This window comes from Manis javanica, chromosome 9 (assembly GCF_040802235.1).
Source record: "Manis javanica isolate MJ-LG chromosome 9, MJ_LKY, whole genome shotgun sequence".
In the NCBI taxonomy this organism is placed as follows: domain Eukaryota; kingdom Metazoa; phylum Chordata; class Mammalia; order Pholidota; family Manidae; genus Manis; species Manis javanica.
The window spans coordinates 113,271,479-113,287,423 of NC_133164.1; the positions used below are offsets into that span (position 1 = coordinate 113,271,479).

At 43.7% G+C, this 15,945-nt stretch overlaps 1 protein-coding gene across 11 annotated transcripts in view; it reads left to right on the top strand.

Moving 5' to 3' along the window:
* The window catches only part of TNFRSF11A (TNF receptor superfamily member 11a), a 54,670-nt gene that overhangs the window by 9,227 nt on the left and 29,498 nt on the right, over window positions 1-15,945 (top strand). For 8 of the 11 annotated variants that reach the window (XM_073213179.1, XM_073213180.1, XM_073213181.1 and 5 more), the window contains one exon: window positions 15,116-15,197. In XM_073213179.1, the coding sequence (XP_073069280.1) occupies window positions 15,116-15,197 (82 nt within the window). The other 3 variants (XM_037015614.2, XM_037015672.2, XM_037015661.2) reach the window with 3 other exon arrangements.

Here is a 15,945-nt window from a genome sequence, read left to right on the forward strand (position 1 = left end):
GGCTGCGCTGTGTGTGAGGATTCAAGACAGTTCCAGCTCTTGGTCTTAACGGAACCCCTGACTTGCCATTCAAAGACCATCAGCATCACCTGGGAGCTTGTTAGAAATGCAGACTCTCAGGCCCCACCCCAGAGCTACTGAATTAGGTTCTGCATTTTATAAGATTTCCAGGTGATTCTTCAGTACATTCTTGAATGGGAAGCACTGGTCTGTGAACATGGGGTGGAGGAGAAGAGTCAGATTCCCATAGCCAGCCCAGTGCGTTGCTCATAGGCACTGAATCAATACTGACTGAGTGAGTTTATTTTTTAAAAGTTTAGACTGGGCAAGGTGAAGGTAAAAATTAACTTTGTTAATCAAAGGAAAAAAGGAAGAAGAAAGGCAAGTTCAAAAGAGTACAGGGACAGCCCTGGATGTGGAGTTTAAGGTCTGGAGAAGCAAGATAGATGGAGAGGGCGCAGCAGGGTCACGGTTATGGAGAGGCTAGGCGGGGCGTGGCCTGTGCCCCCACCTCAGCACCGCGAGGAGGAGGAGGGCGCCCCACCGCGGTCCCCACCCAGCTCCAGTGTCCCGTGGGCTCCCGCTCTTAGCCAGCAAGGAGCCGGGAAATGCAAGGCTTAGTTCTTCAGGGAAGACGGCCGTAGGGCCAGTCCCCTTGGAGTTTCTGATCTACTTGAAGTCCCCAGGTGTGGCCACGTGACGCAATGCAGGGGTGAGGATGTGAAATACATGATATGCGTGGTAGGACGTCAGAAGGGGTGGAGGGCTTTGTGGGCCCGCGTCCGCAGGCAGCAACCCTCAGGAGACGCTGGGCATGTGCCAAGCCAGGAGGGAACGGTGACTGGTGTTGGGATTGGCAGTGAAGCAAAGCTCGGGGTAAGGTCAGTGCGTGAGCGCCGTGACCAGCAGACGTCATGTGAGAGAGCAGCGAGCCACCAGCAGGCACCGGGGAGGCAAAACCAGGCGACAGGAGCTTGGAATGCCAGTGAGCATGGAGTTAAGTGAGACACTGGCAGGGGTGACCCTGGAAGCACGGCAGGGACATCTAAGGACAAATGCCGGGGACAGAGGGCTTAGGGATGATGGGTGTTGTGGTGAGTCGAAAGCTTACAGTATACCTGGAAGACAGACAAGCGGAAAGCAAGCATAGAGCGCGGAAGGGCCTGGGTGGGGGTAAGGCCGAAGCCATCTAATGATGGCACGAGGATTTAATCCATCCAGGTGGGAAGGGGGGCTCAGATTGAACCAAAATGGCCAATATCAGTGACTTCACATTCCAGCCCAAGAGTTGACATGGCCTCAAAGGCTGAACAGGACCACGAGGTGGCTGGGGGCTGCAGCGCGTTCTTGGCCAAGGATCCTGGGCGGGGCTGTTGAGCAGAGCGCAAGGCAAGCGGGTGGAGGTGAGGCTGAGCAGGGCTACAGGCCGGGAGCCTCCTTGCGGAGCAGGACTTCTCTTGGTTTTTAACGTAATCCCTGGCCTTGCGACTCAAAGACCAGCAACCTGGGAGACCGTTAGGAATGCAGAATCTCGGGGCCTGCCCCAGATCTACTGAATCACAAGTTGCTTTTGAATTAAGATTTCTAGGTGATTCTATGCACACTCGAGAAGCACTGGACTTTACCCTGAAGGCCGGGAGCCATCTAGTCCCTTCCCTGACGCTTTGGGCCTCATGGCCATATTAGCTTGCTATACGTCCAGAATGAGGCATGGCTTAGAAAGGTCCTTGACCTCTGGCAGATCAGTGGGCTCTTGGAAGCATAGGGGTCCCCAACATTTACTACAGGGAAGAAGGGAAAGCAGCTCTCATTTAAAATGAATAAAAGTTAAAAAAATATCCAAGAATGACAAAAAAAAAAAACCCCACCATTCACTCTGGGATAATAAAGGGGCATTCACTGGAGCCTGTTGAGTGACAACATAAGGACAGGTCAAAGCCGTCCTAAGTACTGTGTTTAGGAAACAAACCTTCCTTACACAAGGGTAGCCCACAGCTGCAAACTTTTTCACTCTTTATCTCTCTGGAAGACAAAGAAACTTGCAATTAAAGTTTTGAAATGCCAGATTGTTTCTTCATTCTCCCTTGGGCCGTATGTTTTCAAGGAGCGGAGATAATAAGTGCATTGTACAAAAAGTAAGGAAAAGGGTTGAACAAAAATCAATAGACCTTTGATGTGTGCCCATTTGAATAAGTGCAACACCCCTGTTTTTCTTTAAGGACCATGTCTGGAACCAAGGTGGTCAGGAAAAAATGGGTCCATAAAAAGCAAGTTGCAGGGTAGCTTATAAAGTCAGTTTAACGTTTGCCAAAGCAAAATGGTGACTGTGTCGAGACTGCTAATAGACCACACTCTACATTTTTAAGGTTTTTTTAGCAAAACTGAACTAAGTCAGATTTTTTTTCTGTGTGTAATATCTATTCCAAAAAAATTCTTGTGGCAAAATGGTTAAGAGAGTAAATTTCATGTGTATTTTATCACTATTAAAAGTAAAAATTAAGAGAAAAATGGCAGACGTAATTCCTGCCTGGTAAGGAAATTGTATGAGATGCTTATATTTAAACCTTTATGGGGGATCAGCAATGTCGAACGTGGACCTAGAGTCAATCCACAGAATCCTGGTGCTTCAGGGCCTGTTAGCTCACATACAGGTAAATTACATAGGGGTGTGGTGTATGCCACCCTCCCTCCCTGCGCCAGTCTCACAGGCCTTCTGTGTTCCTGAGAAGCCATGCATGCTCTCTCCAGGAGCCTAGCAAAGGCTTCTAAGCTGGGTCCCCCTCCTGACGCTTACGGTCCATGGGGCTCGTTCCCGCACTATACGCAAGTCTCCATTCTTCCCACCATAATCCCACCACATCACCTTATATACCCTGTTTCATTTTTTTCATCACAACCATTACAACCAGATTTCACTTGGCTTATTGTCACTTTGCTACCATGGATGATAAGAAAGGATTCTGTCTAGTCTCCATCTACTGTATCCACAGAACCTAAAATTATCTCTGGCACACAGGATGTACTTAGTTAATATGTGGGAGATTAAGTGGGTATACATTTATTTGTCCCACATTTAAGGTTGTGAACTCAGTGGACATGTGTTACTTAAAGGCTAAACCTCCTAGGTTACCTTCTAGAGACCCATGTGATATTAGTGTTTGGAGTGGAAACATTTTTCTTTTTTCTTTTTTTAAATTAAGGTATCATTGATATACAATCTTATGAAGGTTGCACATGAGCAGCAGTGTGGTTACTACATTCACCTATATTATCAAGTCCCCCACCACACCCCACTGCAGTGACTGTCCATCCGTGTAGTAACATGGAAGCATTTTTCTTAATTAGGAAAATCAAGGATTTATTTCAAGATGGTGAAAATGAACTGAAGGATCCTCCAGCTGTCTGAGACCACCACTCCCATCCTGCACCGAGTCAGTGCTAGGAACAGCTAAGCTGAGTCCAGAGAACAGATCCAGGCAAGATTAAGTTACCCCACTTAAAATGAGCAAAGAACTTGAATAGACATTTCTCCAAAGAAGGCATACAACTGGCCAACAAGCACCTGAAAAGATGTACAACATCATTCATCATTCAGGAGATGTAAAGCAAAACCCCAATGAGAGACCACTTCACACCCATTAGGTTGGCTATTACTAAGAAACAGAAAAGAACAAGTGGACAAATTGGAATTCTCATGCTGCGGGGAATATATTAAAATGGTATAGCCGCTATGGAAAACAGTTTGGTGGTTTCTCAAAAAGCTAAACATGGAATGACCACGTGGCTCAGGTAAAGACTGGGAGGAATCGAAAACAGGGACTGAAATAGATGCTTCCATGCCCATGTTCCCAGCATTATCACAGTAGTCAGGAGGTGGGAACAACCCAGGTGTCCATCAGTGGATGAACAGAAAAAATGTGGCCTTTGCACATTCTGGAATATTACTCTGCCATAAAAAGGAATGGAGTTCTGATCCATGATACGACATGATACACATTGAAGACATTATGCTAAGTGAACTAAGCTAGTCACAAAAGGACAAATATTGTCTGTCCATATACTTACATGGAGTACCTACAGTAGTCCAATTCACATAGATTACCAGGGGCAGGAGGGAGGGGAAAGCAGGGAGATAGTGCTTAATGGTCAGAGTTTTGGTTTGAGGTAATGAAAATGTTCTGGGAAATAGAAAGTGGTGATGGATACACAACATTGTGAATATAATTAATGTCACCTAATTGCATACTAAAAATAGTTAAGTAGAAAATTTTGTTATATACATTTCACCACACCCCAAAGTTAAAAGGAAGGTCATTCAAAGTTCAAGCATAGGAAGAACCAAATTCACTGTTTCTTGATGGGAAACATCTTTGCCTCCTGCAAGATCCAGAATCAACACTGTTGTTTGCTCGCATCAGCTCTTTACATAGCTGTTCCTCCTGTAGAACACTAACCACTCCCTCTGCAAGGTAATGTCCATTGTGTAAAAGGCCTTTACATCTTCTTATTGGCCCTTCTCAGTCCACCAGTCTTTGTGGCGTGTTTCATGGTGCTGCTAAAAAGAAAATCTGCCCTTTTTTTAAATTTTTTATTGAAGTATTATTGAAATACAAACTTATATTGGTTTTAAAGGTACAACACAGTGGTTCAACAGTTACCCATATTATTAAATCCTCACCCCCACTAGTGCAGTTACTACCTGTCAACATAGGAAGACGTTACAGAATCATTGACTATATTCTCTATGCTGTACTACCATCCCTGGGACCAATTTAATTATGATTGAGAATTTTTGTGCCCCTTTATTCCCTTCCCCATCCCAACCCACCACCCCAACCCTTCCCCCTTGGTAACCACTAGTCACTTCTCAGTGTCCGTGAGTCTACTGCTGTTTTGTTCATTCTGTTTTGCTTTGTATTTATATTCCACAAATAAGTGAAATCATATGGTGTTCGTCTTTCTCCGCCTGACTTATTTCACTGAGCATAATACCCTCTAGCTCCATCCATGTTGTTGCAAATGGCAGGATTTCTTTCTTTTCTTATGGCTGAAGAATATTCCATTGTGTATATGTACTTCTTCTTCTTCATCCATCTATTGGTGGACATTTAGGTTTCTTCCATAACATGACTACTGTAAATAAAGCAGCGATAAACATAGGGGGTATATGTCTTTCTGAATCAGGGATTTTGTTTTCTTTGGGTTATATCCTAGAAGTGGAATTACTGAGTCAAATGGTATTTCTATTTTTAGTTTTTTTGTTTGTTTGTTTTGTTTTTACATGGTGAACAAGTTCTTACATAGTGAATAAGTTCTTACATGGTGAACAGTGCAAGGGCAGTCATATCACAGAAACTTTCAGTTTTGATCACACATCATGAACTATAAACAGTCAAGTCAGATATGATTATTCATTTGATTTTTATACTTGATTTATATGTGAATCCCACATTTCTCCCGTATTATTATTGTTATTATTATTATTATTATTTTTAAATAAAATGCTGAAGTGGTAGGTAGATGCAAGATAAAGGTAGAAAACACAGTTTAGTGTTGTAAGAGGGCAAATGTAGATGATCAGGTGTGTGCCTATGGACTAAGTATTAATCCAAGCTAGACAAGGGCAACAAAACATCCACGGATGCAGAAGATTTCTCTCAAAACAGGGTGGGTGAGGTTCTAAGCCTCCCCTCTGTTGATCCCCAATTTCTCACCTGATGGCCCCCCTGCGACTGTGCCTGTCTTAGGTTGTTCCTCCCTTGAGGAATCTTACCCGTCTCTGGCTAACCAGTCATCTTCCGGGGCCATACAGGGAAATGTAAAGTTGGTAAGTGAGAGAGAAGCCATATTGTTTGAAAAGGTTAGCTTTTTACTTCTTTGCAGATTTATGCCCTGTGGCTTCTATGCCCAGCATTTGTCTTGAGGTATCTTTACCACTTGGAAGAATTATGATACTCGGTAATTTCTATATGAGACACGAATTCTACTTAGAGGTTGTAATTATGAAGGAAGAAGAGAAGCTATAGAAGTAGCAGACGGAAGAAAACATGGGAAGATTGATTATTTCTTTGACATACCTTCTTGTAGTGTAACATAAGCATGTATAGGTTTTAAATTACAAATCAAATTGCGTGCACACATTAATATAATAGGAATACAGCTACATAACTAAAGCAGATCTACAATTACCAGCCATATCCAGTGAAACCAAGAAAACCAGTTAGGCACCCTAGGCATTTGTGAAAACTTATCAATGATATGATGGATATTGTCTAACTGAATTTGAATATTTTGAGAAAAATCAGACAAATTAAAACAACATATTCCTGGGAACTGTTCACATCCCATATGTTCTTTCTATTTTTAGTTTTTTGAGAAACCTCCATACTGCTTTCCACAGTGGCTGCACTAGTTTACATTCTCGCCAGCAGTGCAGGAGGGTTCCCATTTCTCCACATCCTCAACAACACTTGTTATTTCTTGTCTTTTGGATAGTGGCCATTCTAACTGGTGTGAGGTGATGTCTCATTGTGGTTTTGATTTGCATTTCCCTGATGATTAGTGATGTGGAGCATCTTTTCACATACTTGTTGTCCATCTGCATTTCTTTGGAGAAATGTCTGTTCAGGTCCTCAGCCCATTTTTTAATTGGGTTATTTGCATTTTGGGTGTTCAGGTGTATGAGTTCTTTATATATTTTGGGTGTTAACCCCTTATCAGATGGGTCATTTTTGAATATATTCTCCCATAATGTAGGATGCTTTTTTGTTGTGCTGATGGTAGACTTTGCTGTACAGAAGCTTTTTAGTTTGATGTAGTCCCATTTGTTCATTTTTGATATTGTTTCCTTTGCCCAAGGAGATGAGTCCGGGAAAAAATTGCTCATATTTATGTTCAAGAGATTTTTGGCTATGTTTTCTTCTAAGAGTTTTTTGGTTTTGCATCTTATATTCAGGTCTTGGGATCCATTTCAAGTTTACTTCTGTGTATGGGGTTAGACAGTAATCCAGTTTCATTCTCTTGCATGTAGCTGTCCAGTTTTCCCAACACCTGTTATTGAAGAGGCTTTCTTTCCCCCACTGTATATTCATAGCTCCTTTATCATATATTTATTGACTACATCTGTGGGGGTTTATATCTGGGCTTTTTATTCTGTTCTATTGATCTATGGAAAAGACCAACCTTTCTGCTGCAGTGACCTAGCTGCCCTTCCCTCAGGGCCCTTCCCAGGGTCAGAACACACCTGACTGCCCCAGGGCTCTGAGCAACCACCTCCCCAGATCTGCCCCTTCTCCCTCCACCTGCCCAAGCACAACCTTCACTGCTCTCTGCTCTGCCTCTGTCCCTTACCCCTGCCCATGCACCTCCCTCTGTGCCTCCTTCCCAGGCTGTGTTCATTTCCTCTCCTTCTCTATGACCAGTGAGGGTTACATCCAGGGACTTAGTGGAACTTGGACCTTTCCAGTGCCCCAGTTCTTGCATTGTGTGAGTCTCTGTTAGAGTCTTCCTTTCTCTCTCTCTGTGCCTGTGGAATCCAGTGTGAAGCGCTTTGAAAAGACAGGACCAGGCTTATTTATCATTTTTTTAGTTCTGCAACCTTGCACTAGTATATGAGAGCTCAGTAAAGATGGCTTTGAAGGTGTGGTGATAGCAGAGCTTTTTAAGAGATTGATACTTTCTGTTATTAAACTCTAGATGAGACCAAAATTTGTCTTCTGGTCCTAAGGCATGTGCTGGGGACAAATGAATGACTGGCCTTTATTATTTGCACAGTAGATTAAATCTACTGACAACCCCTTTATGGGGGGTGGTTTAGATGGGAGGCTGGACTCATATTTATGATTTTCAGTGAGAACAGTAGCAGTGACTGGCTGTGATGAATGCCTTCGAGTTGGAGTTTTGAATACTCTTAATCACCAGAAACACATTCATAAAGTATATTACAGAATACCCCAAGTCCTTTAGTGGCAGGTTAGTTGTAATAGTATGTGTGACAGTCATAATTTTCTTCATAAGCTCTCAAACTAAACACAGCTTTTCATACTGTATCAGTCAGAGGATACCTGAGCCTCATTTCTGCAGATTTTTTTTGAGAATTATGTGTAAATCATATTTCTGGGAAATTAATTGTATTTTAAACACTAGAGGGGTCTTCTGTCTAAACCCCCCGAATCTCTGAATCCACTTCTGTTATGATTTAGGCCAAGTACCTGGCTGTTGTAACTTAGGAACTCCAAGATTTTTAATATGTTCATAGTTCAGTGGTCTCTCAAGCGGGGTGAACACACCCCAGAGAGTGTACCAGGTGATCTGTCGGGAGATCCCGAAAGCTGCTCCTTTACTCTCTTTGTCTCTTTTATTTATAACATACTATCTTCATAGGTGCCTCTATAAGGTTGTTCTGAAGTTTGGCAAATAAATAATCAGGCCCTGCAGAACCTGATTATTTCTCTGTAAATCTGTAAGCTTGAAATTCTATCAGGTTTATTTAAAACGAAAGTATCTAGAAGGGCACATGGTCCTAACTCAGTTATGCCCTAGTTACCAGACATCACTGACAGACTCCCGCAGCCTCTTTATCAGCAGACGCCGCCCCGAATGCACTGTCTCTGCCCCCATCCGCGCGTGGCTTTGTCCCTGAGCCCCCAACGGAAAACCACTGACGTGACTCGGACTGCACGTCACAATTTCAGTCCCATGAAAAAGCTCTTCTTTACGTGAAATCAAACATGTTTTTTAAAACGCAAACCTCTGATTAAAAACACCTCGTTTCCAAGCGCCCAGCTGAAATCCTCTGCCATGAGCTTTGTTGGTCATAGCGAGGTCACGTGAAACCAGGGACGGGGCGCTGGGGCAAATGTCAGAGCTTCCTCACAGGTTCCCACCGTCTCTTTGCCACCCTCTCCCCCCTTTCCGGTGACGCGCTTCCCTGTCCCCCTCCGGGAATGACATGTGACTGATGCTCCCCGATTCTGCTCAGGTGTGCCTGTGAGCATCTCCCACCCGACCCCCGGCTGCTGGCCGGTGTGCACGCTGCGCTGAGGGAGCAATGCCATTACCTCACTTCATGCTCCCAGCCACCTACCAGAAAGGTCTTTAGGTTCAGAGGCGGGACGGAGAGCCTTCATTTTTACTGAATATTGCCCATGCTGCATCTTTATATAAATGACCACATCAGATCCTCACTGCGGGGAACTGGCACAATTATTAACCCCATTTAAAGGTGATGAGAGAAAGGCTTAGAATTGACTTTTTTCCACCTTGTCCTCAAATTGTAGGAAGGTGGACGGTTTTAATAAAGGAATGTCAGGCGTTGTTGTCTCTGGACCAGACCGGAAGCTCAGTTCTGAGAGTGCGCTGGGTAGTGGAGTAGCCCACCTGCTGTGCCCAGGGAGCCGCCTGCCAGGCCCCAAACCCCTGCTGCCCTCTCACGGTCTCCCAGCCCCCACCCCTGCTCTGCGGAGGTCCTACGTTTGGCATGTTAGACTGCATTTCAGTTAGTATTTAATTTTTCTTTTTTCTATAGAAAGCTGCCCAGTCAGAGCTACAAATGACCCCTGTGTCATTTCCACTCCCAGTTATGGACTTGTAACTGAGAAGCACGGTGGGGGATGCTTTCTTTCCATTCAGACACATGACTGTGCGGCGATCAAGAACAGAAGGCTAGGTAAAATAGAGAAGGACGTCCCGGCGCTTCTGGAGAAGACGGGCCAAGACAGCGGCAAAGCTGCAAAGGCCCTGCAGAACCTCGGCTGCAAGGGCCTGCCTTTCGACTCCCTGATTGGGAGCGTTTGTGAGCAGGGACACTAGGCCCTCTCTGTGGTCTACCTTCTTGGCTAGCTGAGAAAAAAGACATTTGAAGAAGTGGACAGGAAGAGACAGCCTTTGTCTGTAGGTTACTAGGTTACTCTGATCTGTTCCTGCTACCTTTTACTTGTTTGTTATGTATTTGTTCCTAAAAAAAAAAAAAATGGATTCAGAGAGAAACTATTTCCTGGCGTGAAGCTGTCATAGTGACGAAGCTCTCTTGGTGTTCTGGAGGACACAGGTCACCTGTAATTTATTTGTATTCATTCTGGGTAGGAGCAGTTTCAGTCTTGTTGTTCTTTAAGGATTTTTTTTCCCAAGGGCAGCAAGATTATCAAATGAGGTGTTACTTTCACATTTAATAATCTCTCTTAACAAAAACCACCTCTTTCAGTTACACTGTAACATTCAGAAATCTGATACCATCTTTACTTCAATTATAGCCAAATTCTCAAATATAGTAATAGGTGAGATTTTGTAAAATAAGATCTATGGAAAAATCCCTCATCTGTTTTTCCGGGTTGGGTTCTTTTCCCCTTGATTTGACATAAGGGGCCAAGCTTCATTCTGCTTTGTTATATGTCAGCCTAGATTTTTAGTAGAGCAAAAAAATAATTTTAGTATCCATAATAACTTTCACTACAAGTACGTTGATTAACAGCACCAAAAACAAATATTTAAGTCACCTTCCCTACAGGATTCTAAATACAGGTTCACCAGACTCTGCAGCTCTGTCGGCAGAAATACGATATTTCTTCAGCTTAGGGTTTTTCAGAATTAGGCCCAGCATGGCTTTGCATAAGGAAATAAATCCATGTAGCTTTATAAAGACAAGCTTGAGTCACACCTTATTATCTTCCTCCTACCTCTTAAAACCTTATTCCAGAAGAATTTGTCAGTCACTAAAATAAACACCAGACTGTATGCCCTAAGACAAATATATACATGACATAAAACAGACAAGAAATTGAGGCAACGGAAAACAAATAAATTAAATGTATCTTCTTGCCATTTTAACTCCTTTTTTTTTAGATTTTCAAAGGAATTTGTATAGGGGAAGGGAGCATAAAGGATATTTGCTGTAAATAGATTCTAGTGTTTCTTATTAATTCTGGGGAAGTCTTTTAGAAAATAAAGGTTAGCTGATGTAAATTCTGTGGGCCAAACATAAGTTTTGTAGTTTATTGATGAAGAGCTGTAGTAGGACCCTGTCAATACATGGCTGCTTTTTATTTTGAAGACTTTTAAGTGCCATAAGTCAGACTGTATTCCTCAAAATACAAGTGTTGGCCTCCAAGGCAGCTGCTCTGTAGAATGTTCTCCCCAGCAGGTCAGTTCTCACGAGTCGGTTCTCCTTCACACCGGAAGGGTGCCCAAGAAAATGGTGACCCTGGTACCTGTGGGGAGAAGTGTAGGAGTGAGCCTTCCCCAATACCCCTTGTGCCTTTTGAATTTTGTGTCATGTGGTTTATTCTTTATTCCATAAATGGAAATTTTAAAAGTGGTTCTGCTTTATTTGTTTAAGGAAAACAAGTATGGCTCAAAAGTTCTGTTGTTTTAGAAGGAAACAGGTCAATCTTAAAGGTGAGGAACTGGAAGAAAATACAGATAACTAAAAGTTTATACATTTCAACTCTATTACCAGAGGCCTTCTATTGGTACATCTTGGGCAAAGAGACTAGGTAGCTGGCAAAATCACCCGTTAACTGAAAATCTGCAGCCTTATGCTGAATTCCCCAGTCCTGAGGGAATGTACTTCCCTAACACTTAAGCAGGAACATGGTTTTACCAAATACTGCCTTCCTGGGATTGCTCCCAATGGTAATAGCCACCCCCTCACAACCAGTGGGGGTGTGGTTTTGGAGTGTGGAGTTAGGTCCAAATTCTGAGCAGCTGGAAGGAGAGCAGAGGGCCAGAGGACTGGGTGGGGCCCAAGCAGCCTGGGGACAAGCCCCAGCTGCTTGTGAGATGGTAGGTGTCACAACTAGAATCCCATAAGCAAAAAGGAGGGGTCAGACTGGAAGGGGCTGACATGCATCTGTTCATTCATATAAAAAAATGGCCCTCCAAGGATGTACCTGGAAGACCATCCAGGCAGAGGGAGATTGTCATGAAGGAGACCCAGTGCAGGCTAACCGGAAACTGAGCCCAAGCATGGGACTCAGGGACTTGGAATCTGAGGGTCAGGCAGGCAAAGCCAGCCTGGCCTATAGCTTCAAGAAAGCCCTCAGTGGATGATCAGAAGCAAGACAGACTAGGGCGTCAGAGATCTGGATTTCCTAATAGTTCCAAATCCAGGGACAGCAACCCAGGGAGCAAACAGGGAGCTTGGCCCTTTCCTGAGAGTGGAGAATGGAATCAGAGTGAGACGGCACAAGGCAGGCCTTGCAGGCTGTGCAAAGCCTCGGGAGCTGCAGGGCCTCCCACACAGGGCTCATCCTAGAGCTGCAGCTGCAGGTGGAGGAAAAGAAGGTTGGTAGCAGAAAACTGGGACAGAAGAGGAAAATGGACAATAAAGTCATGTCTGGCCTTCTCCTGCATGTGCGTGCCTCCTAAGGAGAGTTTTCCAGATTCTTTTTATTTACCCCAGATCACATTTCCTTAAATACATCTATGTACGGATGTTGCTTTTTAAGTTGTGTATTTATTGCCGTTTTGGAGGTTTGAAGATTCCTTGCAAATAATGTTAACTCAAAAACAAAATAGTACTCGGTTTAAATTGTGCCTTAAATTAGATTATTACCGATACTCTTCCACTCACCATTGCAAAGTTTCCCAGTAGCAAAATTGCTGCTGCTGCTTCCAAGATCTGTGATCCTGTATCTGTGACAAGGAGTCATGGCCGTTTGGGGGCGAGGACAATGTTCTGGGATCAGAGAGTGGTGAGGGTTGTACAACCTCATGAACGTGCTAAAAACCACTGAACTGTACCCTTTTAAAGGGTGAACTTTATACATTGTGGATTGTATCTCAATTTTGGAAAAAAGAGACAAGTCCAGGGGTAACAATAGTAAGCTTAGGAGAGAGAAATGAACTCTAAGGAAGAATCTGTGAAAATCTCTTTAAGAGCCAGGGTATCTGCCCACTTCTGGAATCAGTGGCCTCCCCATTTTTCCCAGGAGGTGAAAACCTCCTGGGTTATATAATAAATGGATTAAAAGAATCACAGCCACCATCTTAAGCATGTAAATACGTGATCCACATGCTTAGGTCAGATGATGCACACAGGAACCAGGATTCGGAGCCCCGGACATGGCCCGTAGCCTCTGACAGTGCTCCTTTTCCAAATTCCCCTAGAGAGAACCTTCCTGTGGCACAAGGATGCACTGATCTTACAGAGACTGTTGCATATATCTTACGGGTCAGAAGCAATCGGTAACCTTTATCATCTGAACTATGGCCCAACCACGTATTTCTCTCGTTTGCTATAGTCATCACCATTGCAGAGGGGGTCACATATCATTAGGCTGAAGCACATCCTCTCTGTTAGGTGAAATCTGCATTGCTACACTCAGCTTTATCATTTGTTTCTGTTCATCTTTTTTCCATGTGCGTGTCTTACTACTAGACACAGACAAGAGCTGCCTGCAGAGAAACAGATTCCTATAAAACCAGAAAAAAGTAGGAAGGAGAGGTGGGGTGGTTTCTGTTAGGTCATCCTTCCTAATTTCCTCTGGGCTCACTGCACTGTCCTTAAGCCCGTCTTGTGGTGAATTTATGGGGAACATCCAATTTGCATTATCCCACATCCACAGGGAGTGTTAGCCAGGTCTAGAAAGCAAGTCCAAATACAGCCTTCCTGGCACACCTGGCCCCTGGAACACCTCAAAGTAACCGCCCCTGCTCCCCATCCCTCCTGAGAGCCCTTGGCCTGGCCAGGGTGAGGTCAGCGAGGTCTGTATTGGTTGCATCCCCAACATCCGCACATCGCACTCAGCTAGTCTAGGGTTTTCTGGATGTGGTGGCGTCTTTATAAAACTTCCTTCCATAAGTGAGGTATTTGGGGATGCGTGGCTGCTTCTATTCCATACTATTTCTACACCTTTCATATGCAGATGAAGTCAGCTGAGAGTCTGACCATCATTGTCCTCCTTTCCCACCATGCTGCTGACGGTCCCCACTGCCACCCCCGCCCGCTTCACCTGCCATGCAGACCTCGGTGCCTCTGTTGGAACTGTTCCACACTGCCTGAAAGATGTCATTCTTGTCTCTCCCCCTACTCCCACCTGCCAGTTTCTTCATACTTATCTGGCCGATTCCTACTTACCCTGTAAGACTGAGCTAACTTATCACGCCCCTTAGGACACCTTCTGGGGCCTTCCTCTGCTGAGGGAGGGGCCCCTCTGCCTGCCCGGTGGCACACACCCTGTGGTCTGCACGGCCCTCTCAAGGGCAGGGTTTGTGACTTTGGATCCATTGAACTGGACCCTTCGTATGCATTTGATGTCTGTTCAGCTAAACCCAGCTGTTCAGTTCGATGTCTAACATGACTGCCTGTCAACAGGAGTTTGTCGTTTTCTCACACTGAGAAAGCTGATGAGGAAAAGGGCTTTCTTTCTGTGGCCAACTGGTAAGAATCTCCAACTGATTGGAGGGGACTTGGCTTTTTGTTTCGCTTTGTTTTATTTAGATGGATAGATCTGGGAATCAGTATTTGTATTAGGATCAAACAGAAAGGAAACAGGCTCAAAAAGCTGAAGCAGCTCACCTGGGGCCCCTCAGCCAGCAGGTGGCTGGAAGTGAGAGCTCCAAGCCCATGCCGCTCCTTTAACACCCTGCTACCCCACTTTTTAAAATTCTCTGCATGTTTAAATTTTTAAAAGGTAAGCACTATTAGACATCTGTTAAAAATCAGAGAGAGCTTGTAAGACCAAATTTGACATCCCTGGTATAATGCGCATGAAGGGGCCTCCTTATGTTCTCCTACAGTTTTTGACCACTGTTGACTGAGCGTATGGTCCACTGTGTGACTGTAATTTATGATATTATCATGAGCATAACCAAAGTATTTGCAAATGCTTAAATGGGTTTTATGCTGTTATCAGTTGGTTTTATATGTTCTTTTTTTTTTTTTGGTTCCCAAACACATTTTTATTTTCTAGATATTAATACTATATATTCTTAGGAGGAAATGGACTAGAACAGGAAAGTGATATTTTTTGGGGGGGATGATATTATATAGGGCAATTTCAGGACAGTTGATGATGTTTTCTTATGTTTTTTGGACATGTAGTTCAGTGATTCACTTGGTGTTTTATCCAAAAAGAACTTGTACATAATCTCTACCTGATGCCACTTTTCATTTCAGGTCACTTTTCAGATCACCCCTCCGTGTACGAGTCGGAGGCATTATGAGCATTTTGGACGATGCTGTAATAGATGTGAACCAGGTTTGTACTTCTGAGCAACCTGGATGGGCACTGAAAAGTGGGTGGGGCTTTTGTTTATTTTTTAATTCTAAGTAATGATTTCTATCCAGACAGATGCAAAAGGAAGTTGAATAGACTTTTTCTGACAGGTAATAATGTGTGTCACTCTTGAGACAAATCTTTCCTCTCAATAGATAAAATCACTTAAAAATCGAAAGCAAATCAAAAGTATTTGATTCATACTAGAACACAGTCTTCCAAAACACTCTTCCTTGAGAGAGCAAGAGGTTTTCAGAACCATGTTTTAGCACCTTGTGATTCAAACTCTCAAAATGTAGATAAGTTTTTACAAGTATATTTTCACAGAATTTTATTTTTTGATAACCATGCTGGAATTGTTGCTGCTGAAAATTGCTTAAACCCTGTTATACCTTCTCCCCACATACCTGCCGAGGAGCAGAAGGTTACCACTTCCCCAAAGTCGTTTTGCCAGAACGTGGCCACCTATTTTTGCAGCTGCAGGGGATTCCTAAGTCCACAGGTCCTCACTCGTTCATTGTTCTGGGGTGGGGAGGGCATCTTTGAGGAAAGGTACTTACATTATAAATAGATGCTTTAGATATTTCAGCTACAAATACGTCTTGGGTATGAAGAAGCAAGATCCAGTGATGTGTATATGTGTGGTGTATGTGTGTGTCTGTGTCTGTGTGCCTATGTGTGTGTGTCTGTGTGTGTGCCTGTGTGTATCTGTGTGTGTCTGTGTATCTGT